This window comes from Lissotriton helveticus, chromosome 3_1, assembly GCF_964261635.1.
Source record: "Lissotriton helveticus chromosome 3_1, aLisHel1.1, whole genome shotgun sequence".
NCBI classification, from domain to species: domain Eukaryota; kingdom Metazoa; phylum Chordata; class Amphibia; order Caudata; family Salamandridae; genus Lissotriton; species Lissotriton helveticus.
In genome coordinates, this window is record NC_136061.1 from 768,962,152 (window position 1) to 768,985,984 (window position 23,833).

General features: G+C 44.5%; 1 protein-coding gene across 3 annotated transcripts in view; it reads left to right on the forward strand.

Annotated features, from left to right (window-relative positions):
• DENND2B (DENN domain containing 2B) overlaps positions 1 to 23,833 on the forward strand; it is a 1,120,876-nt gene that overhangs the window by 831,427 nt on the left and 265,616 nt on the right. For all 3 annotated transcript variants that reach the window (XM_078680987.1, XM_078680986.1, XM_078680988.1), the window contains 3 exons: positions 2,680 to 2,776; positions 6,912 to 6,956; positions 20,978 to 21,162. In XM_078680987.1, coding sequence (XP_078537113.1) covers positions 2,680 to 2,776; positions 6,912 to 6,956; positions 20,978 to 21,162 — 327 coding nt within the window. The remainder of the gene's footprint in view (positions 1 to 2,679; positions 2,777 to 6,911; positions 6,957 to 20,977; positions 21,163 to 23,833) is intronic.

Below are 23,833 nucleotides of genomic sequence, written 5' to 3' on the forward strand. Positions count from 1 at the left end.
TTTCTGCTACGGCGAGGTCAGCAGAGCGGAGGTTTCTTTTGGGTAAGTGGAAGAAGACTCTTTCGTTGAGGTATTTGGGTCGGGTGTTGTGGTGGGATTTGTAGGTGTGGGTGAGTAGCTTGGAGGTTACTCTCTTCTCGACAGGGAGCCAGTGGAGGTCTCGCAGGTGATGGGTGATATGCTCATGTCATAGGATGCCGAGGACGAGTCTGGCCGCAGTGTTCTGGATGGTCTGGAGTTTGCATAGCAGGGATTTGTTGATTCCAGCGTAGATGGCGTTTCTGTAGTCAAGTCTGTTTGTTATGAGTGCATGGGTGACGGTCTTTCTGGCTTCGGGGGGGGAACCACTTGAAAGTCTTGCGGAGGATGCAGTGGGTTTTGAAGCACGTGGAGACGATGGCGTTGACCTGGCGAGTCATGGTGAGGGAGGAGTCGAATATGATGCTGAGGTTTTGGGCGTAGTCAGTGGGGGTGGGAGTGTTGCAGAGGGTAGTGGGCCACCAGGTGGTGGCGCAAGCTGAGGGGGTGGGATAAACATGTCTCTTACTGCTTTGCATCTTCTACAGTTGCTATGTAACAATTCTGGTATTGACCTCTCACTGTATTGAGTGGCTTTAATTAAGTATTTTTTAATTTTCCTTATTATCACAGATATGTGGAGATCATCAATGAGATAGTATTTTGATAGTTATAGTGCATTAGTTACTCATTCCATGTGCATTCAAGGTGGCCTTAAACAAAAATGTATTTCTTGGTGTCAGGGTTTGGAGTCCTGAATGCTCTGCTGAAAGCTCCATCTGTCCATTAGCCACTGTACCTGTGAACAGAGTGATATGTATCACCAGACATAGCAACTGGAGAGAAATAGGAAGTAAGAGAGAAATCCATGACTACGCCTTTGTCGGTTCCAAGTTCCAAGCAGCACTCTGCATTGATTGTATGAATCTTGGGTAGATCAGATCAGATGTAAACACATGGCAGATGGTCAATATAGATACCAGCTAAATGTAACATCCAGGTAACAACTGAAACAAGCCTTACTGGTTCCAGCATCTTGTGATGCAATGATTAGCCCAGAGCTGACCGGGAATCCAGCGAATGCCCCAGGATGCTGCTGGACACACGTAGACCCTCTAATAAATGGGTGTTAACAAACAGTCAAAAGGGCAATACTAAGGAGGGACTGAGGGAACCGACAGAGAGAAAACAACAAACAGTGAGGACATTAAACTGGGTGCGAACTATAGCAAACATCGGAAAAGCCAATGCAGCCAAACTCTTTGCCAACCACTGAGTTAAACTGTCAGAGTGTCTAAATAGGGCTTTACCTCTCCTGACCTGGAAATGACCTTGACCCAGGAGGTGAGTGTGTGTGCATTTCCAGGAAGTTAGCAGTGTAATGATGTTGCCCTTCTATTCTTCCACATTCCACTTCTCCAGCGCTTTGAGCCCCAGCCTGCCTGTTTCCCAATCTTATTCCTGACACCTACTATTAGGACTTGCAGCCATTCATTCATCAAACATTGTTATATGTTGTATTCTATGTAGCATGACTTCATGAAATATCTAAGTTTACAAGGACAAAATCACTTCCTCACAATATTTTCTTTTGAAAGCCTCCAATTAATATAAATGACAGACATTCTACATGACTCTTATTTTAGTATATACATAGTATCTTTAAGAATAGGAAGAAATATTGTGCAAGTGTAACCAGGATTTAATCATTTTAACATCTAATTCAACATTAATACCAACCAATTCTATTTCAAGGCGAACTTCAATTGAAAGAGATAGTATCATCATCATAATTTTTACCAAAAATAACCCTTCAGGGATCTTAGTCTCAAAAACTTGTTTGACAAAACCCAGCCTCTGTTTGCCCATATTACAGAAGGGACTATAAATATATATAATGTTTAACTATGTTATATTCATAGTTTACTTCTTTGTATGATATTGTATGAGTTTGGCAAATCAACCTTGAATACAATTGTATGCCATGCTAAAATATTTTATATTTTAGAGAAAGTTTCTTGATTGTGGGTAATGTTGTTTTCTATGAATGCTTTCATCTAACTATGCCAGCTGTTCCTCAGGTTTTCTTGGAGGCCGACAACAGGTCATATCTTGACTAATTGATATCAGTTCTGCAGTTGAAACCACATACATTCTAGACAATGGCACCCACAATAATGCCATGTTTGCAAATGTCGCACTGCTTAGTATCTGTAATGCCACCTGGTCTATTATGGAACTCATATAATGTTGAGACTTCGCTGAGGCGTTGCTGTATTTCGAATAATGAAGGATTTCCACATATTGTAATATATCAATCTGATGCTGCAAGTGAATAACGTCTTCCTTGGATGAAGTTTAGAGTGAACTTTTCTTTGTAACTTTTAAAATGATATCTATTGTACAAGTCCTTTCTTTGCAGCTTTCCTTGAGTACCTAATCATATTTTAGAGGTAGATTTTCTATTAGAAATCGAGGCACATTGACTTTCCTATGTGTATTGTTTTATATCTTTATTTCAATACCTATCAACACAGGCAATCTAAGCAAATGATTCTATAATGCAGTGAAAATATTTTGGAATGCAGATCTTAAAACTGTCTAATCTGTGATTTCTGGTCCTATAAATTTACTTGATGAACTTTTTTGCTCTTTTTTCAGCTTGTACAAAGGATAAATTCAATATATAGTGCAAAAAGAGGGAAAAAAAGATTAAAGAAGCTTTCAATGTCCAATATTGAGACAGCATCATTGAGAGGTAATGTCATAGTTTTATTTTCTAGAAAGAATGATTGCCTAGGCTTTAGATTTGTTGCAAAAAAGGCATTAAAGTTGATGATTGATGTATCTGAAGCAATCGGCCCATTGAATCAATTGATGATTAGGGAATAGTAAGGATATGATTGTAAAAATAAAACTTAAAAACTGTGTAACGCAATTACAACTTATGGGCAGGTTTCCATGTTAACTAACTTTTTTTGTTTTGCGAGCTGCCAATATGCTAGCTGCTAATATTAACTTCCCTAATGTATGCCAAAACATTCACTGAGTAGCTCTATCTGAGTTTGTGCCTGCAAACTGATGAGGTAAAAACCGCCTTGCGATCCTTGTTGCGCATTTAGAAGACCAACAAAATACAACATATAAGTCTGAACCTGTTGAAAAGCTAAATTGTAGTACTAAAATTCTGATGTGAAAGTCACTTTTCAGAGTATTAAAATGAACACTAAATTACTGAAGAAAACCTTTAATTTCCATTTGATATTAGATGTAAAATTGGAGTGGAACAAGCTCAAAACAGTGCTTCTTTTCTTGTAATATTGCACAAAAGACTTTCAAAAGTTAAAGAACGAGTTTATAACATTAGACTTACTATAAAGCAAAAAAGGAAACCATTAGCTTTATAAGCGGTTAGAATTCTCGGGATGAGTGATTCCATATGAATTAAATTTGCTTTAAGAAATTAGGTAAGCCAGTGACAAATAGAAACACAATACTTACTTTTTGAAATCAGAGATTGTAAAAGTTACAGCATGCATGGTACATGTCTAGGGAAAACTATCTTCCGAGTAATTGAACTAATTGGTACAATGGGTGAATGTTTAGAATACAATTAAAGCGGTAATTGCAAAAACAACAATGATGGACAGAATGTGGATCAATGTCACACATTCACCCCAGTCCAAAGATCTGGGCCCAAATCCATCGTTTTTTTGCACCACACACCACCCTGGGTTAGACAATGGCGATATGCAAATCAGCGCTGACCCTGTGCCCCATGGGAACAGTCCAGTCCGAACTACAAAAGCCATGTCCTTCCCAGAACGGAATCAAGCATCCGAGGACCGGCACTCCACACCACTGGAGTCAAGCTAGCCGGGCTGATGAGAGGTGTTACCTCGAAACCGGGCCGGTCCTCGGATGCTTGATTCCGTTCTGGGAAGGACATGGCTTTTGTAGTTCGGACTGGACTGTTCCCATGGGGCACAGGGTCAGCGCTGATTTGCATATCGCCATTGTCTAACCCAGGGTGGTGTGGAGTGGAAAAACGATGGATTTGGGCCCAGATCTTTGGACTGGGGTGAATGTGTGACATTGATCCACATTCTGTCCATCACTGTTGTGTTTAGAATACAATTAAAGCATTGCAAAAATTAAAGAATCCTAATTGGTGTTCAATGCACCAATGACCACAGAAATCCAAATGGGAGTTGTCTCAAGCAAAAGGCAAGTTAATAATTTGAAATACATTGAGTTGGCCATGGACTGCTAAGTCACCTTTCATTCAATTGAAAGGAAGAATGAGTTACCTACTTAAACAGGTAGCAACAAAAGTGATCTAGATGACAGCTGTCAGTATTTTTGTAATTTGGTGATCGCTAGCGTATTAAAACACTAATTTGTACTTAAAAGAATCTTGTTCTCAAGAAGGAAGCAAATCACTAATTTGGCCCCAGAATATCGGATCCAGAACAATACCTTATCATACTTAACATACATAGATACCGTTCAGTAAAATGGGGGAGCAGGGACAACAGCCTTACTTAGAGCACTCCGATGAACACAATACAAAAGATTCCAAAAGACTGCTCAGGGATGGTAGAATCACTTAAGTGCATGCTGGTATTGGCTATTCCTGTTCTTTAGGGGTTAAATTGGCCTTAGATCTGCGTACCCTAAAGAGCATGCAGTGATAATGCAAGCAGGGAAGACTTTATATCAAATCTTGTTGTTTTTTCTACCCATTTGTCAAAGAGAAGGATTGGAGTGGGGTTTAGCTAAATGAATGAAAACTCTGAGATGTTTTATGTGCCTCCTGGATCAATGAAATATGAGAGTGTTTTACAAGTGCAGAGAATGTTGTGTGCTCTGTAAATGTATTTCACCACTGGGCAATATTCAAAGTGATATTTCTAATTTATTAGACCATTTTATAAAACATATGAACTGGAACCTTGAAACAATCAAATAAAGTAGTACTTTTGCAAAAGTATGTCGTATCAGTGCACAATTTAGGATGAACCTGTTTTTTTAGAATTGGACAAACCTTAGTGGGACACTTTGTCTAGTGAGTTTGCTAGTGCTGAGTCTATTCAGGTTTTACACTAGCTTTGCATGGCATTTTACAGAGACCCTTACAAGGTGGGTGAATTGTTGAAAAGGGGAAATAAGTTCTGAATCCTTGGGTAGAGGGATAATAATCCCAAACTAAATTGTGACATGATATGGCCAAGGGAGCTCAAGTGGAAACGAGGAGGTTGGTGAATATAAGAAGCAAGTTAAAAACGAGACCTGATTTATGTGCAGAGATAAACCACTGGGATAATCTTAATATCTAAAACCTGTATTTGTTTTTGGTATAGATTGACAAGAAATAATAATCTAGATAAAGCCCTCGCCCCTACAACTCTCCGGTTATCGGAAGCAGGATAAAGAGGCATGAGAGAGTCTTCCGTTTCTTTGAATAATGAAAGATGAGATTTTGGTGGCTAACAAATAACTATCAAGCTACTCATCAGACAGGTGTACACAACTTTAAGTAGGACAGAGCAATCCTCAAAACGAAAAACGTTTAAATACCAAGAAATGCCAAGAATCACCCTTTCCTAATGTTGTGTTCTGGTGCACACTGCAGCAGGAAGATAATCATGTCTTAATAAAATAGACAGGGCGAGGTGGCTTCATGTCAACAAGTATAGTGTCACATTTTCTGTACCTCTAGATGCTAGAAATTAGATATTGAAAAATTGCATTTATCAGATTATAGTTGAATGAGAGGCACAAGCAATGTTTTCCATGATCCCATACAAAGGTAAAATGCATAGCATAGTTAGGCGGGCAAGGTCTCCAGACTTCGATGGGCTTACTGCATTTCAGAAGCTAACACTTTTACCCTGGAACCAGGGCTTCCTAGTGCATATTATCGTATGTCCCCAGAAAGACGGGTCCTAGGTCATAATTTGGGTAATAATCCAGGAAGAGTCCCAGAGCACATAGGGAGGGAGGGAAAAGTAAACTGATACACATAAAAAGGAGGAAGGGAGAAGCAATAAACAGAAATGTGTAAATGGTACTACCGAGGAGCATTGACATGTTTCTGTGTAATAACTAGAAAATAAAAGCCTAGCAAACAATGTGATGCAAACTGCAAAAGGAACAATATAAAAGAGTTATTGTCTACTGGTCACAAATGTTTCAAATAATAGAATGAAGCAAATGGTGTAGGATTAGAAATACATGCACGGGTCCGTGCCGGGTGCTCATTGCAGCAATGCAGCTGTGTAAAGTATAATTGTGGATGAAGAGCTACAGGCCTTTTGGCGTAATGGACATTTTGGTCAGCCAATGTCTGTCTCAAATCTAAAGGAGCAGAAATTGAGAAAGACAAGTTGAGACAGGATTGTGTGGTATGCTATCTCAGAATCTTTGTTGGTGTAGCTAAGAAATATGTTAATAGATAATTTGTAGGAATCTTTGACAATGAAATCTCAGGTGTTTCCAAATTATTTTTAGTTGCATCATTAGTGTGGTTTACTTTATCACAGCCTGAAATCTTCAAAAGCTGTTTCTCATTGCTACCAGATCAGAATGTATGCATGAACTGTTTGTGATTTTCAGGTAGCATCTACACTGCATCATATACTAAATGGATTTAGAATTCAATAAAGGTATTAAAAACATAGCCCAATGTCCATCTCCTCTATCATCAACCACCATCTTCTGACCAACATTTGTTGTGACCAGCAATGAAATTAAAGAGAAACCCCACAATGCATGCAATGCTTTTTTGGCTTTTTATTTTAGTAGTGCTCAATTAACCGCTTGTAAGGAGTTTCCTGCAGTGTTCTTGTAATGGCTGGAAAAGATCCTGACAATCTTTATCTCTTTTGCAGATGAAAACAGTGAGAGTGAGAGTGACTCGGATGACAGGTTTAAAGGTGAGGGTCGGCCTCTGTTAGCCTTCAGTCACACCAGGCCATTCTTGATATTCATCCTAATGACATGATAGTGTTGTTTGGCTATGCGTGGGAGCGGATGGAATATTATTACGTCCCTGAAATATGGCTGAAGCACCACTTACAAAATACTTCCCTACATCCTACTTCCCTCTGTCCTCTATATAGAGTGGCTAAAGATGCAGGAAAATACACAAGGACATTAGTCTATTGTTTTAAAACTACCCTCCCATGTCGCTGCTATGTTCCCTCCTAACTAACCCACTCACTGGAAGCGCTTTAGCTTTTAGATTTTCACTGCTGGTATACTTCAACATTCATGAATGCTTACTTTACAGATTACCAATCTTTCACTTTTAAAGGCATCCCATTACACAAAACAAACTCAAATTACTTCTTATCTTGTGTTATGAGAAACCTAGTGAAGACCAAATTGCCTAAAAAGCACACCACTAAACGCTAAAAACACCCTTACCACCCAATACCCTTACCTACCCCTAAACCCTAACAACACTCTTACCATTCAATACCCTTACACACCCCTAAACCCTAAAAACATCCTTACCACCCAATATGCAAAGTCACCCCTAAACCCTAAAAACACCCTTGCCACCCAATACCCCTATCCACCCCTACACCCTAAAACACCCTTATCCACCTCAAATTGTAAAATATATAAATATATATATATATATCAATACATACATACATACACACACACACATTTACTGGCGGTCACCAGTAGATAGTTAGTACCTACTTTCCATAAGAAAAGCGTTTTTTGTTTTACTAATAACTATGGCGCTGTTTGACGAATTTTCACGAAAATGTTCAAAACTAGTTTGCCACTCACTTCAGCTACTGACTCGAAAATGTTGTGGCGATTTGTCAAGCGGGCCCGGGAAAAAGGGGGGGGTCCCAAAACTTGTTTTCCCCATAGGAATTTTAGGAACGACTACAGCCCTAACTGCAGAACGAAATTACACCACAGTTGGCAGAAAGCTAGGTCTAGGTACAGAAAGAGTGCTGTCTGTAATTTGCTGTAAATCTGTACAGCAGTTTTGGAGGTATTAAAGAAAATATATTTATGTATAGATCCACCACGGAGGATTAACTGAACCACGTGCCAACAGCCGGACCATCATTGTCACAACCTGAGAGAAAAGTTGTGGCCATTTTAGTCATTCGGTCATGGTTCTGGGGTGTGTGGAGATAAAGTAGAAATAGGAATAAGGGTTAGGATAGAGGTATCCTGTCACTATGGGGCTGATGGAGGGATCTGTGAGGGACCGCTCATGGGGAAGAAATTGTGTAAAAAGTTTTTGGGGGGCGCATGAGGATTCGCAGATCCACCGCAGCGCTCAGTGTGTCCCCCAGTGTGACTCTGCAGTGAAGCCAGACCCCAACTAACACATACACCCACTCACAGACCCACTCATCACACTCTCACAACCATTAACACAACCACTCGCACATCCATACACCCACTCACACACCCATACAGTAAGTTACACACCTTCATACACCCATACAGTCACTGATACATCAACTCAGAGACCCACTGACACAGCCATGTACACACCCATACAGCTACTTACACACTCACAGACCCACATAGCCACTTACACACCCTCTCATACACCCACCCATCACACACTCACATGCCCACTTACACACACACTCAATCAATCAATCAATCAATCATGCCATTTGTATAGCGCACTACTAACCCGGGAGGGTCTGAAGGCGCTTGGGGGGAGGGGTATGCTACTGCTCGAGCTTGAGGTGTTTCCTGAAGGCGAGATGGTCCTGGGTCAGCCGAAGGTGGATGGGGAGGGAGTTCCAAATCTTGGCAGCCAGGTAAGAGAAGGATCTTCCTCCGGCGGTGGCTCTTCGGATGCGTGGTACGGCTGCGAGGGCAAGGCTGGTGGACCGTAGCTGGCGGGTGGGCGTGTAGAAGGTCAGGCGGTCGTTGACGTACTTGGGGCCCAGGTCGTGGAGAGACTTGTGTGCGTGGGTGAGGAGCCGGAACGTGATCCTCTTGTCGACGGGGAGCCAGTGCAGGTTCCTCAGGTGGCTGGAGATGTGGCTGCGTCGGGGGACATCCAGGATGAGTCGGGCGGAGGCGTTCTGGATGCGCTGGAGTCTTTTCTGTAGCTTGGCTGTGGTCGGTTGGCTTGGGTGCGGTGCCCAGGGCTGGGGGCCACCAGGAGTCGTCCCAGGCGGAGGGCGAAGATCCCAGGATGAGGACTTCCGTCTTGTCCGAGTTCAGTTTCAGGCGGCTGTCCTTCATCCACTCGGCGACGTCTTTCATCCCTTCGTGTAGGCAGGTTCTGGCGGTGTCGGGGTCTCTGGTGAGGGAGAGGATCAGCTGGGTGTCGTCTGCGTAAGAGATGATGTTGAGGTTGTGCTGGCGTGCGATGGCTGCGAGAGGTTTCATGTAGATGTTGAAGAGGGTGGGGCTGAGTGAAGATCCTTGCGGGACGCCGCAGATGACTTCGGTGGCCTCGGAGCGAAACGAGGGGAGGCGGACTCTTTGTGTTCTTCCGGCGAGGAACGAGATGATCCACTCCAGTGCCTTCTCTTGGATACCGATGTTGCTGAGGCGCTGGACTAGGGTGCGGTGGCAGACCGTGTCGAACGCAGCGGAGAGGTCCAGGAGGATGAGGGCCACTGTTTCCCCCTTGTCGAGCAGGGTCCGGATGTCGTCGGTGGCTGCGATGAGGGCGGTCTCGGTGCTGTGGTTGGCTCTGAAGCCGGACTGCGAGGGGTCGAGGGATCCGTTTGTCTCAAGGAAGGCGGTCAGCTGTCTGTTGACGATCTTCTCGATGACTTTAGCAGGAAAAGGGAGGAGCGAGATGGGGCGGAAGTTTTTGAGATCGGTGGGGTCCGCTGTAGGTTTCTTCAGGAGGGTGCTGATCTCGGCGTGCTTCCAGCTCTCCGGGAAGGTGGCGGTGTTGAAGGAGGCGTTGATGATGTTCCGGAGTTGGGTGCGATGGTGGAGTCGGCCTTGTTGAAGACGTGGTGTGGGCAGGGGTCGGTCGGTGATCCGGAGTGGATGGTGTTCATCGTGCGGGCAGTGTCTTCGGTGGTCACCGTGGTCCAGGTGCGAAGGGTCGCGGTGGGGGGCGTTGGTTCGACGGTTGGGTGCGTGGGTGGGGCGCCGAAGCTGTTGTGGATGTCGGCGATCTTGCGGTGGAAGAACGAGGCGAGGGAGTCGCAGAGGTCTTGTGACGGAGTGATGTCGTTGGTGCCGGTGCTGGGGTTGGAGAACTCCTTGACGATAGTGAAGACCTCTTTGCTGTCATGGGCGTTGTTGTCCAGTCGTTCCTTTAGGGATTTCTTCTTGGTGGTGCGGATGAGCTGGTGGTGCTTGCGGGTAGCGTGTTTGAGGGCGGTCATGTTGTCGGTGGTGCGGTCGAGGAGCCAGGCTTTCTCGAGGGTGCGGCAGGTCTTCTTGGAGTCCTTGAGGTCGTCGGTGAACCAGGATGCCTTCTTGCTTCTGGGTCTGCTGGGAGGGTTCTTTAGTGGCGCGAGGTCGTCGGCGCAGGTGGTCAGCCACTGTGTGAAGTTGCGGGCTGCTTCGTTGGGGTCTGTTGTGTTGGCGGGTGGGCTCTGGCTGAGGGAGGTGGTGAGCTGGTCTGCGGTGATCTTGCTCCAATTCCTGTGAGGTACCTGTTGCGGGTGGTGGTGGGTCGTGAATCTTTTGAAGCTGAAGTGGACGCAGCTGTGGTCGGTCCAGTGGAGTCCAGTGGCGTGGCTGAAGGTGATGTACTTGCTGGAAGAGAAGACGGGATCAAGCGTGTGGCCGGCGTAGTGGGTGGGGGTGTTGACCAGTTGCTTGAGTCCGAGGTTGGCGAGGTTTTCCAGCAGGGCGGTGGTGTTGCGGTCCTTGTTGTTCTCCAGGTGGAAGTTGAGGTCCCCGAGGAGGATGTAGTCGGTGGAGGGGAGGGCGTGCGGGCTGATGAAGTCTGTGATGTCTTCGCTGAATTGTGTGCGTGGTCCCGGGGGTCTGTAGACGAGGGTGCCTCTGAGGGTCGTCTTAGGGTCGGTGTGAATCTGGAAGTGGAGATGTTCGGCTGCGGCGAAGGAGTCGTTGGCGTCGGTCGTGATGCGGATGGTGTTCCTGTGGACGATGGCGATGCCACCTCCGGTCTGGTTGATGCGGTCCCTCCTGATGATCTTGTACCCGTCCGGGATGGCGATGGCGATGTCGGGTGCAGAGGAGGCATTCATCCAGGTTTCCGTGAGGAAGGCGACGTCCGGTGATGTAGCGTCGAGGAGGTTCCAGAGTTCCACGGCGTGTCTGTGGACGGAGCGGGTGTTGATCAGGATGCACTTGAGGTGGTTGCTGCTGGTGTTTGTCTTGGCGGGTGCGGGGCAGGTTCGGAGGCAGGTGAACTTGCAGGTGCAGCAGGTGAAGGGTCCGTGGGTGCGTCTCGGGGTGGCTCGGCAGCAGGCGTGGGTCCAGCCGGCATTGAGTGCGTTGAGAGTGGCGGCGTCGTAGGTCTGTCGGGTCGTCTTGCCTCGGTGGGGAGGGCCAGGGGTCCTGGCGCTGGGCGCGGGCCAGGCGCGGACGGGCGCAGACGGGCTTACCTTTGGCGCACCTTCGGCGCTCAATCGGTGCTCCCGCTGCGCGCGTCCGCTGCGCGGTCGCTCTGGGGGCGTCATAAGTAAGGAGCCGGGAGGGAGGAGCAGCTGGGTGGCGGGAGCGGGGCGGCGAATGGAATCACAGGGGGGGCGGGCCGCAGGGATGCAGCGGCGGGAAATTCCAAGAAGCAGCGGGCAGCGGGAAATTCCCAGGAGCAACGGGAAATTCCCAGGAGCAGCGGGAAATTCCCAGGAGCAGCGGGCAGCGAGCGAAGGAATCTGCAGGCAGGAGGCGGCAAAGGCAGGCAGGAGCGGCAGCAGTGAGTGGGGCGACCAAGCCCACTTACATACTCATAGAGTGGCATACACACCTATATAGTCACTGATACATCCACTCAGACTCGAAGAACCATTAACATCCCCACTCACAGACCCACACAGGCCCTCACTCACCCACACAGGCACTTGCACACTTGCATAGCCACATACACACCCATACAGCCACTAATGCAGCCACTCACAGACCCACACAACCACTTACGCACCCACACAGAAAAACCACTGACACACCCATGCAGCCACTTACACACCACTCAGAGGCCCACACAACCACTTACTCAACCACTCTACACCCACCCATCACACACTCATGCCCACTTACACACCCACACAACTATTCACAGATCCATACAGCCATGCACACACCCTCTCAGAAAGCCAGAAACCACTCACACAGCCATACAGACACTCATGCACCCAGTCACACACCCATACAGACACTCACACACCCATATAATCACTGATATTGCCAGTCATAAACTCAAAGAAGCATTCATACACCCAACCACAGGCACACACAGGGTCTCACATACCCAGGCAGAGACCCAGAAAATCACTCACACAGCATTTACACACTCATACAGCCACTCAATAACCCATACAGTCACTGAAACATCCATTTAGAGACCCACTTACACACCCATACAGGCACTCACACCCATACAGCCACTCGAACACCAAATCCAAGATCCAGAAAACCACTCAGTACTCTGATTGATTGATTGATTGACTCAGTCACCCAAACATGTACACACCCATACACCCACTCAGACACTCACAAACCCACGTACACACTCATACATCTACTGAAAGACCCACTCACAGACTCATACAGCCACTTATGCACCCAGGGACCCGCGGGTTGGCTGCCTTTTAGGGGTTCGTCCTGGCCCTGTGGCCAGCTCCCGACTGCAGGTTCAAAGGCTGTGTGAAGTGTGGGGTTGGTAGCATGTGGCCAACCCCCTACTGCACACAGATATAGACATGGCGCAGCGTGGGATTCGTTGCATGCAGGGGGCTGGCTGCAGGCCAGACCCTGCGGCCAACCCCCTGCTGCACACATCTGAAAGGCCATGCATGGTGATGGTTGGATTAGCATATGGTAATTAAATATTACTTACATTTTTATTTTTTAAACTAGGAATTCACAAAAAAAAAACAAAGGATAGAGGTACATTATAGTTAGAAAGTAGAATTAAAAACCCTAGAAATTCACTGAAAAAGGAGTGTTATAGTTAGGTTCAGAATTTACACACAGAAAACCATAGAAATACAGCAGTTATAGTTATCTCAAGAAACTATATCTAGTGCCCTAAGGTACATAACTCATGCCCTCGCATGCCCTGCTAATTTCCCTACATATTACATCAGACATGTTATAGTTACCTTAGGGCACAGGTATGGTTTCTTGAGATAACTGTAACTGCTGAATTTCCTCAGTCTTGCGTGTAAAATCTGAACCTAACTGTAGCGTCCCTGTAGACTTTGGTCAAAAAATAAATATATATATATATATATATATATATATATATATATATCCAAAACACAGGTTTTCAATGGGGTCAACCTGTGTTTTGGAACTATTGTGGCTGGACCGGTCACGAAAACGCCCCACCGCTTGTCAGAGCGGGTCTCGAGCGCTTAATTTTGGAGCACTCTGGAGAACTGAGGGGGCCTACGCTACAGGGATGGACTTGCAAGTGGAAGGCAGGCTGGCTTTACCTCTCACCCTACAGGGTTTTGACATTTTGCACGAAGGTAGCGGAGCCCACTTGGGTAAGAGAACGTTGTGTCAGTGTGGTATATTTAGACTGCAACTACCAGCATACCACTGTCGCCCACTTGGGCGGGGCTCACATTTCAATAAATTTGGTTCTGCAAAGCCCGCCTCCTGTGTGTAATCAGCCAGTGAACAAGGGCGAAAGCTTGAAACGCGTATGGCGCAGTGCGAGGCAGCTACCTGCGGTGAAGCATTGCTACCTGTGGCGTGTGTGCGGATACCCCTTAGTGCGTGGTGTTTTCAATGGGGTCAACCTGTGTTTTGGATATATATATATATATATATATATATATATATATATATATATATATACGCGAAAACTCCACACACCACTTCCGAGTCAGCCCAGAGGTCAGGTCGGCGAGGGAGCAGAGGAGACGGACCAACAGATGCGCTTCACAGGTTCTTTTATTGCATAGTAGTCGATAGCAAGAGGGCACTACGTGTTTCGGGCTTGAAAAGCCCTTGTTCACATGCAAGTGAGCCAGTTAAAAAATTTTAATTTTATAATGCAGTGCACACCCAATTACCCCGCCCAGTCACATGATGTTAAAGTGTCATAGAAATGAAAGACATACTTTTCCTATATATTGGAGTGTGTTGTTTCATACGGAATTTTTGCATTATCACAACTAGTGTATATATTAATTCAGAAAAAACATTCTTTAAGGCAACATACCATAAAATATAACACTGTGCAATAATTATGTAATATGGTCCCACAAACATTGTAAATAGGCATTTCATATTTCAGGATAAATCCATTAAAAAAAGAGACCGTACATTTCATATATATAATATTTAAAGTGACTGGAGGACTAATTTATACGTGCAAATATATACAAAATTGGCTGGTTCTGAGCCTGCGTCAGGTGGAGTGTAATAAAGTGCATGAGGGAAAAAGGGAGATGGGGATAAAGTGCTGGACCCACATATTGCACAAAAGTACCTTGTGGATTCAATGCATAAATGCAATTTAACAGTTAGAGATAGGACACTGTCCTTTACTATATCTCATAAAACACTGTAAAAACATTTGATACCAATATTAAAACTACAATATGTAAAATTCCTTATGGCTAAAAACACCCAGTGTAAAAAAGTGCTAATAAATATCAGACAAAATTTAATAAAAAATGTGTATACAAAGTATTAAATAGTAATCAGTGTATATTTACAAAATTGGAGGAGGCAAGGAGCTAGATATATTGATGGAGAGGTGGCCAACAAGGAACTTGACTGGCCACATGTCTAGCTATCTAGACAAGTACTATCTTAGGTCGCATTGGACATAATATATATATATATATATATATACTTTCGGTCCACTAGGTAACAGGAAACCTGACTACCTAGGGGAAATTACATCCAAAGTTGATGTCTTTTTCGCAGAGACTCCATGTTTACAACAGAACTCATATCATAGGAAATGACGAAGATCCTCTGTGATGTTAAGACCATTAGGCCACTTACTATCGTATTCGAGAATCATTCGTGACTCCAGTTGTCGGAGTTTGAGTTCCCGATTACCCCCTCTTCTTGATTTAGGGACTGAGGCCACAACATAGTATGATAAGCAATTGATATCTTTGTTGTGTGAGCTCAAAAAATGGCGTGCCACTGGGTATGCAGGATCTGAGTGTAAGATGGCCCGAATATGCTGTAAAATTCTAACATGTACTGGCTGTTTAGTGCTGCCTACATAATTGAGGCCGCAAGTACATGTCAATACGTATACAGCATATTCTGTTTTGCATGTATACTGGCCTTTAATAGGGAACTCAGTGTCACAGAAGGGAGTTTTATAGTGTGTCTTATTTATTCCGAAATTACAAGCTCTACAAGTAGAGCATTTTCGGAATCCCTCCTTAATTAGCCAATTAGGTTTCAGTTTGAGCTCAGGGCTGCTTTGATCGAGCACAGCTCCCATACTCAGTGCTCGACGAAAGGTAACCAGGGGTTTGTCAGGAAGCATATTACCCAATACATTGTCAGTTAGTATAGTAGGCCAATGATGGTTAATTATTTGTCTTATTTTGTTTTGTTGGCTGCTGTAATCAGTGATAAATCTGGGACATTCCTGTATAATGATATCAGAGGTTTAATCAGGCAATTCGATACTTTCAGAGGCTTGCCTTAACAAACTAGCCCGTGTTCTACCCTGTGACTTTACTAGAGCTTGATTAAACATTTTTTCTGTGTAACCTCGGGCTTTCATACGGCTACGCAAGTTGTCAACACAGGTCTCAAAATCAGAGGCAACACTACATATTCTCTTCAACCTGAGGATTTCTCCATAGGGAATACTTTGAATCGTATGCCTGGGATGTAAACTAGAGGCATGGAGGGTAGTGTTACCCGCCGTGCTTTTACGATGAAGAGTAGTCTGCACTCTGCTGTGATCATCAATATAAACAGTGACATCCAAAAATTCTGCTTGTTTAGTACTAATCCTAGAAGTAAACCTAAGATTATATGGATTGTTATTAATCACATCAACAAAAGCATTGGCCTCCGTTTCATCACCTTGCCAAACTATAAAAATATCGTCAATATAGCGGAGGTAACGGATAATTTTCTCTCGTACCCACACTTGATGCGTAACATTGAGGACCCGCTCCTCCCACCAGCCTACGTGTAAACACGCATAGCTGGGGGAGAAGCAGGCCCCCATTGCCACGCCCCTCAATTGCCTCCAAATTTCTTTGCCAAATAAAAAATAGTTATTATTAAGACACCATTCAATTAAGCCCAGAATCACTTTGTTGTGCTCATAAAAATCAATTGGCCGGCGGCCCAAGAAATGAGAAACTGCATTCATTCCATCAGTATGTGAAATACTTGTGTATAGTTGTTCAACATCTAAAGTAATAAGCAGCATATCATTTTGCCATTCTAGGTCCTCTATTTTAGCCAAAAAGTCTCCAGTGTCACGTACAAAGCTAGGCAGGCTGCTTACCAATTTCTTCAAGAAAAAATCCACATATTGGCCTACTTTTTCTCCACAACTGTTTATCGCAGAGATAATTGGCCTGCCTGGCACCGGTGATTGTCCTTTGTATATTTTAGGAATTAAATACATAATTGGCAAAGTTGGATGTTCATTAAGCATAAATTTGTACTCTTCCTCCGAGATTAGACCCACTCTACGATGTTTTTGTAGGAGTTTGCTTAAATTTTCATTAGCCTTAATGTATTCCTTGTTGGTAGATTTTTGGTAACACATAGGATCCGATAGCTGTCTTTGGGCTTCCAGAATGTATGCTGATTTTGGCCATATAACGATGTTTCCACCCTTGTCCGCCATTTTAATTACGATGTCAGGATTGTTCTTTAGTTTTTTTATTAGTACATGATATTGCGCTTGTTTCACATTATATCTCCTTCTTTTTTTGTGGATGTTACTAGTCTTATGCAGTTTTTTCATTTCTGTGATGACACAGTCCTGGAACACATCAACTGCATCACGAGTCATAATTGGCACAAATTCCGATTTTCTCTTAAATGGAGTGATGCCCGCTCCAGATTTGGATATGTTAATCATTTCAAGTCGGCTTTGGGTGCTCAAACCTTCTCTTTCATTGATTGTCTCATCGCTTTGTTCATCCGCTAGATCATGGATGGCAAGGAGCGTAGATGCATCCAACACTGACAAGGGCTGTTCTATGTCAGTGATAACTAGATTGGCGGAATTGTTGATACATATATATATATACAGCACGGATGGCCCTGACACTCAAGATGACCCGGAGAGTACTGGCAACGCGCTGCTTGCAGTGTATTTTGGACTTGAGGAATCAAGAGATCCGGTGTCCACCAACAGACTGGGGAGAGACATGCGGCTAGAGACACTTGCCTCTGTTAGGGTGTTATGTAAGCACATGGCTGCCCCCGCATATTCCCTTTCTCCACCTGACGGTCGTGTCAGCCCGAGGGGACCCGAGGGGGAGCTTTGGACCTCGACTGCAATGAAGGGAGTCAAAACCATCGTTACCTGCAACTCACTGGAACCGGCACCATCCAAGAGGTGCCCCCCACACCACCGACCGAGGTACATAAACATGATGCACCCAGGGAGTTGGAGTCTGGTAATGGGTCCCGACATCCAACAGGTGAGCTAACTTTACTTCGGGGAGGAGTCCAGTGACGTCCGCACCATACAAAGGCGGAGCAGCACTGATGAACTATTCACATGACTCGCGTGGGTGCAGGGCACTGAGGAAGGCACGACCACGCCGAAATGCATTTGCCGCCACTCACCGATGCAGTTTTGAAATAAAGCCCCTCCAACGAATTCCCCTTTGGCCTCCGCTCTTTTCTTTCAGGGAGGAGGTTATGTCGATATATATATAAGTATATATATATATATGTGTGTGTGTATATATCCATTGAAAAAACCATAGGTTTCAGGGACGTTATAGTTAGTTGGACATTTCACTCGTACAAAACCAGAGAAATTCCCCCATTATAGTTATTTCAGCTAACTATAACTCGCGCCCCCACAATGAACTGCTGAGGACGTCACATATTACATCACTCATGACATGGTCAGTGACATCACTGATGACGACACCGATAACATCTCAAATGACATTTTTTTCAATGCTTTTTTGGGCCCTGGGGGTTCTTGTGGGACCCCCTGAGCAGGCCTAGGGGGTCAGGATGTTTCTACCCTGCCCCCTTTTCTATTTTATTGCATTTCTTTTTCTCTTTTCTTGTGACTCTTCTCCTGATTCACAAGATGGCTGCCAACACTTCCAGGTTTGGAGTGTTGACAGCCAATTAGAATAAAGCTTGTGGTCGGGAGGGTGCGCGGATCCACTGCGCCTCTATATATCGGAACTTTTATTTTTTCTCAGCAACTACTGAACGGATTTACACCATTTAACAAAAAGGATGCTTTCTGAAGCAAGCACTACCTTTTTGCCAAATTTGGTGTAATTCCAGTTCCAGCTGTAGCCATGTCTAAAGTTTCCTATGGGAAATTCATTTTTCGACCTCTTTTTTTTTATTTCTCAGGAACTACTGAACGGATTTACACCATTTAAAAAAAAGAGTTCTTTCTGAGACAAGGGCTACCATTTTGCCAAATATGGTGTAATTCCTTTCAGCAGTTCGGGCTGGAGCCGTGTCTAAAGTTTACAATAGACCTCCCTTTTCGCTCGGCCCCGCTTGGGGAATCACCCCCAAACTTTCAGGATAGGAGCTGACCGGAGCAGGCCACAAGTTTTGAAAATTTTGCAAAGATTTATCAACCTGCGCCAAAGTTATTGGGAAAAGAAAAAACGCTTTTCCTATGGAAACTAGGTCCTAACTATCACTATCTACTGGCGACCGCCAGTAGATAATGTATGCATATATATGTATATATCTGTATATATATATATATATCTCCAGGGGTAAAAACGTCATGGTGAAGGCTGTCTCCCAGATGAACTCTTTCAAACTGCACACCAAAACATAGGAGTATCTGAAACTGCGCCACTAACCACACAAGAATAATTCTCCCAAAGTAAATACCTAATCAAACTTACTACTTCACAGACTGCATCATGCACGGCCTGGCCAGTGGTTGTCGATGTATTACATACTCTCTCTGCATTGTTCCTTATGGTTATAACAAGTGGGAGATGCTTCATAGTCGCTAGATCATATGGAATGCTTTATTAATTGCTTTTTGCAAAGAGAATGATATCTATTGCTCTAGAAGATATCTGAAATATGCCTGTTCCTCCCCTTGCATGGCCTGACTTTGTATTATTGTTTTGCAGCTTTGTCTTGGATAACAGTGCTTAGTAAATGCAACACAGATTTCTTGACTTTCAAAAGAGTCTTAGCCTGCTTGTCTGAATGGAGCTCCATAAACAGAAACCGTGTTTCACAGAATAGTTCCTACACTAACAAACTAGAGTGTGTTGCTACTGCAAAGACTGTCATACAACGAAAATACACCTGATGTAACAACTACAGAAACTTTGATGCACACAGCAATCCCCTTTGACGCACACTGCAATCATCCTGGATGTCACTGCAGCACAGACAATATCATGTACCTACAAGACCATGTGTGTGTGACTGATATGCTGTCACTTCTTAATTGAAGACCAAGTTCAGATTGCACCGGTGTTTTACTTTTTTCTTCCTTTCGAATGTTACTCAAGTAATTTCAGCTAACAATCTTTAGTAAATGGTCACCACCTTGACTATTGCCCTACTCTGCCTCCTCAAAAATGACTCTAACCTGCATAGCAGTCTAACACTGCCTTCCTGTTGAGTGCAACATATGTTAATCTTGTAGGGTGTCGGTGCACCTGTTGCCTCACTCTGGGTAATAGTATTTGAAAATTTTACAAAGACTTAAAACCAGTGCTCTCCATATGAATAATCCGAACGTCATACCTATCAATAAAGCGATGACTATCTGCTCACCAACCACAGGAGTTTCATTATCCCCTACTGCACACCTAATCGAATATGGCTGATGATCTTAAAAGATTCATCTAACCAGATAAGACTCATTTTCACAACTTAAGCACATAGCCAGAGATGACCGACTAACTCAGATTGTGCACCTAACCACAGAAGACTGAAAATGCCACACTGCCCATATCACGTGCAAAACACAAATAGAGCAATATTTAAATAATTAAAATCAAGAAATGTTTTGTGTATGCTATCAGAATCTTTTGGTGTTTGAAAAGACAAGGCTTATTTGTGTGCTGTTGTATTTTTTTTTGGGCTATGACTATTTTGAACCAAACGTCTCCGAAGTCAGAAAGTCAAAAGTTTCATTGTGGGTGCATAACTGTCATATGTATAGTATGCATTTCCAGCATTCTAAGAAAGTGTGTGTCAGGAGTATAATGATACATTCACAGCCAAGTATAATTCTCCCAACAGCAACGGAACGCAGCCAAAACGGCTGTTGGTGCCATCTCAATAATATATTTAATTAGAAACATTCCTTGGAATGCTGTTTGAATGTTTCCTATTATGGTATATGGTAGAAATGCAATGAAAATAAAATATCTTTCCTTGCCTGGTATTTCTTGGCATTGGCCTGTACAATGGCTTTTGCAATATCTCCCACATAGTTGTTGTTTGTTACTATTTCTATTCACCAAGGCCTAATTGTATCTTTCATTCGCCACCAAGGCTGTGAATCGTTAGCTTGGAAACTTGAACCTGTTTGACTTTTACCGAAAATGAAGTCATATTTTCTTTCTTTCCACGCGCCTTGCACCCCGCTCCTTGTCCCACTGACTGAGGTGCATGTTTCCTCCCCCCCCTGCAGCGCACACCCAGAGGCTGGTGCACATCCAGTCCATGCTGAAGAGGGCGCCCAGCTACCGCACGCTCGAGCTGGAGCTCATCGAGTGGCAGGAGCGCGAGCTCTTCGAGTACTTCGTGGTGGTGTCCCTGAAGAAGAAGCCTGCCAAGAACTCCTACCTCCCGGAAGTTACCTACCAGTTCCCCAAGGTAGATCCAAAACGTAGCTGGGCAGGTGCTTTCTGCGCACTCTCACGTATTTTGAGTTTATTAATTGGAGGAGATAAGAACGGTATTTATCTAGGTGTTCTAGAAGAGGTTGCAATGTTAAGGGGTTTGTGCCTTTCAGAATTGATAGCACATGTGACTGGAGTTTCAGTAAAAAATAAATGTGTTCAATTTGCTAGTATAGATAAGCTACCAGCACAGCCCACTGTGCCCTGGCCTTGAACATTGCAGGCTTTGGTAATGGGTCTTCTTATTTACAGAGTCTGGGGCAGATCTATGGAAAAGGGCTTATAAATCAGCCTAGTATCCTATCAGTCGCAATCATGATGAATGTATGGGATAACGTACGCTCTGCTGTACTTTTTATGGTTATTGTGAGTCACTGAGGAGTTCATGACCATAAAGAGGAACACTCTGCTTAAATTCTTTGTGTCACATTCAGTGAAGACATAAAGAATAAAAGCAGAGTCCTCACTGTGAAATTTTACACACCAGTGGAGTAGAGTAGCATAGTGTACAGTGGCTTAGAGTAGATTGTTTAAGAGTATAGTGACGTGGCGTGGAGTGGTGCAGGATAGAGTGGAGTGGTGCAAAGTACAGTGGAGTTGTGTAGAGTCTATTGACATAGAGACCAGTGGCATACAGTGCAGTGTTGCAGAGTAGAGTGGCGTAGACTGGAGTGGTGCAGAGTGCAATGGCGAAAAGTGCAGTAGTGCATAGAAGAGTGGGTAGAATGCAGTGGCACAGACGAGTAGAGAGCAGAGTAGAGAGGCGTTGAGTGAAGTGATATAGAATGCAGTCTTATAGAGTGCAGTGATGCACAGATTAGAGTGGCGTAGAGTGTTGTGGCATAGAGTGTTGTAGTGTAGAGTGCAGCGGCGTAAAATGCATTTGCATAGAGTCCACTGGCGTAAAGTGTCATAGACTAGAGTGGTGCATTGGTGCAGAGTAGAGTGGCGTCGGGCTCAGTGGCAGAGAGAGCAGTGTTGCAGAGTAGAGTGATGTACACTGCACTGGTGTAAAGTGCAGCCTAGTAGAGTGGGGCAGAGCAAAGTGGTGAGAGTGCAATGGTGTAGAGTAAAGTAGAGTGTTGCAAAGAAGAGCATAGTGATGTACACAGCAGGGATGCAAAATAGATTGGTCTAGAGTGCAGTGGTGTTGAGTGTATTGGTTTTAAGTAGAGTGAGGTGGAATGGCATAGAGTGGATTGTCTCAGTGGAATAGAGTGACACAGAGTGCAGTCTCATAGATTGCTTCAGAATACAGTTCAGTGGCATAGAGTGCAGTACCATAGAGTGCAGTGTAGACTGGCATACAGTGCAGTGCAGTGGAGTGGCGTACAGTGGTGCAGGGTAGAGTGCTGTCGTTGAAGAGTGGAGTAGAGTGCAGTGGCATAGAGTAGATTGTTTCAGAGTAGAGTGAAGTGACGTGGAGTGGTGCAAGGTAGAGTGCAATGGCATAGTGTCCACTGGTGTAGAATGCTGAGGCATAGAGTGTGCAGTGTTGCAGTGTAGAGTGGCGTAGACTAGAGTGGTGAAGAGTTCAGTGACGAAAAGTCCAGTGGTTCATAGTAGAGTGGGTTAGAGTGCACTGGCATAAACTTGAGTGGTTCAGGCCAGATGAAAGACGTGTAGTGTGCAGTACCGTAGAATGCAGTCTTATAGAGTCCAGAGGTGCAAAATAGATTAGAGTGGTGTAGTGTTGTGGTATAGATGCAGAGTCATAGAGTGCATGGGAGTAGATTACATTTGCATAGAGTGCACTGGTTCAAAGTAGAGTGGCAGAGAGAGCATTGTTGCAGAGTAGAGTGATATAGAGTGCAGTGGTGTAGAGTAGATTGGAGAGCGTGCAGTGGTGTAGAGTAGAGTGGTGTTGAGTGTATTGGTGTAGAGTGCAGTCTAGTAGAGTGGGTAGAGTAAAGTGATGAGAGCGCAATGGTGTAGAGTAGAGTGGTGTAAAGTAGAGTGTTGCTGAGTTTAGTATAATGGCGTACAGTGCAGTGGTGCAGAATAGATAGGTGTATAGTGCAGTAGGGTTAAGTGTATTGGTTTTTAATTAAAGTGGTGTTTCGTACATTGGCATGGAGTTTGGAGGCATAGAGTGGAGTGGTGCAGAGTAGATTGCAGCTGCATAGAGTGGAGTGGCATAGAGTGGATTGGCTCAGAGTGGTACAGAGTGCAATAGCATAGATTGTTTCAGAATACAGTGCAGTGGCAGAGTGCAGTGGTGTAGAGTAGCGTGGTGTAGTGGCATTGAGTGGAGTAGTGTCGAGTTGTACAGGGTAGAGTGCAGTGGTGCAGATAAGAGTGGCATAGAATTCAGTGTCAGAGAGTGCAATGTTGCAGAGTAGAGTGGCATAAAGTGAAGTGGCTTAGAGTGGAGTGTTACACAGTAGAGTAAAGTGGTTCAGAGTGGAATGGCATAAAATGCATTGGCTTAGAGTGGCATAGAGTAGAGTGCGGTGTTGCAGAGTAGACTGTCGTAGTGTGCTGTAATGTATAGTAGAGTGGCATAAAGTGCAGTGGCATACAGTGGTACAGAGTAGAGTGGCGTGGAGTACAGTGGCATAGAGTGGTGCCGAGTACAGTGGCGTAGAGAGCAGTGGTGTAGAGTAAAACTGAGTGGCATAGAGTACAATGCCATAGAGTGCAGT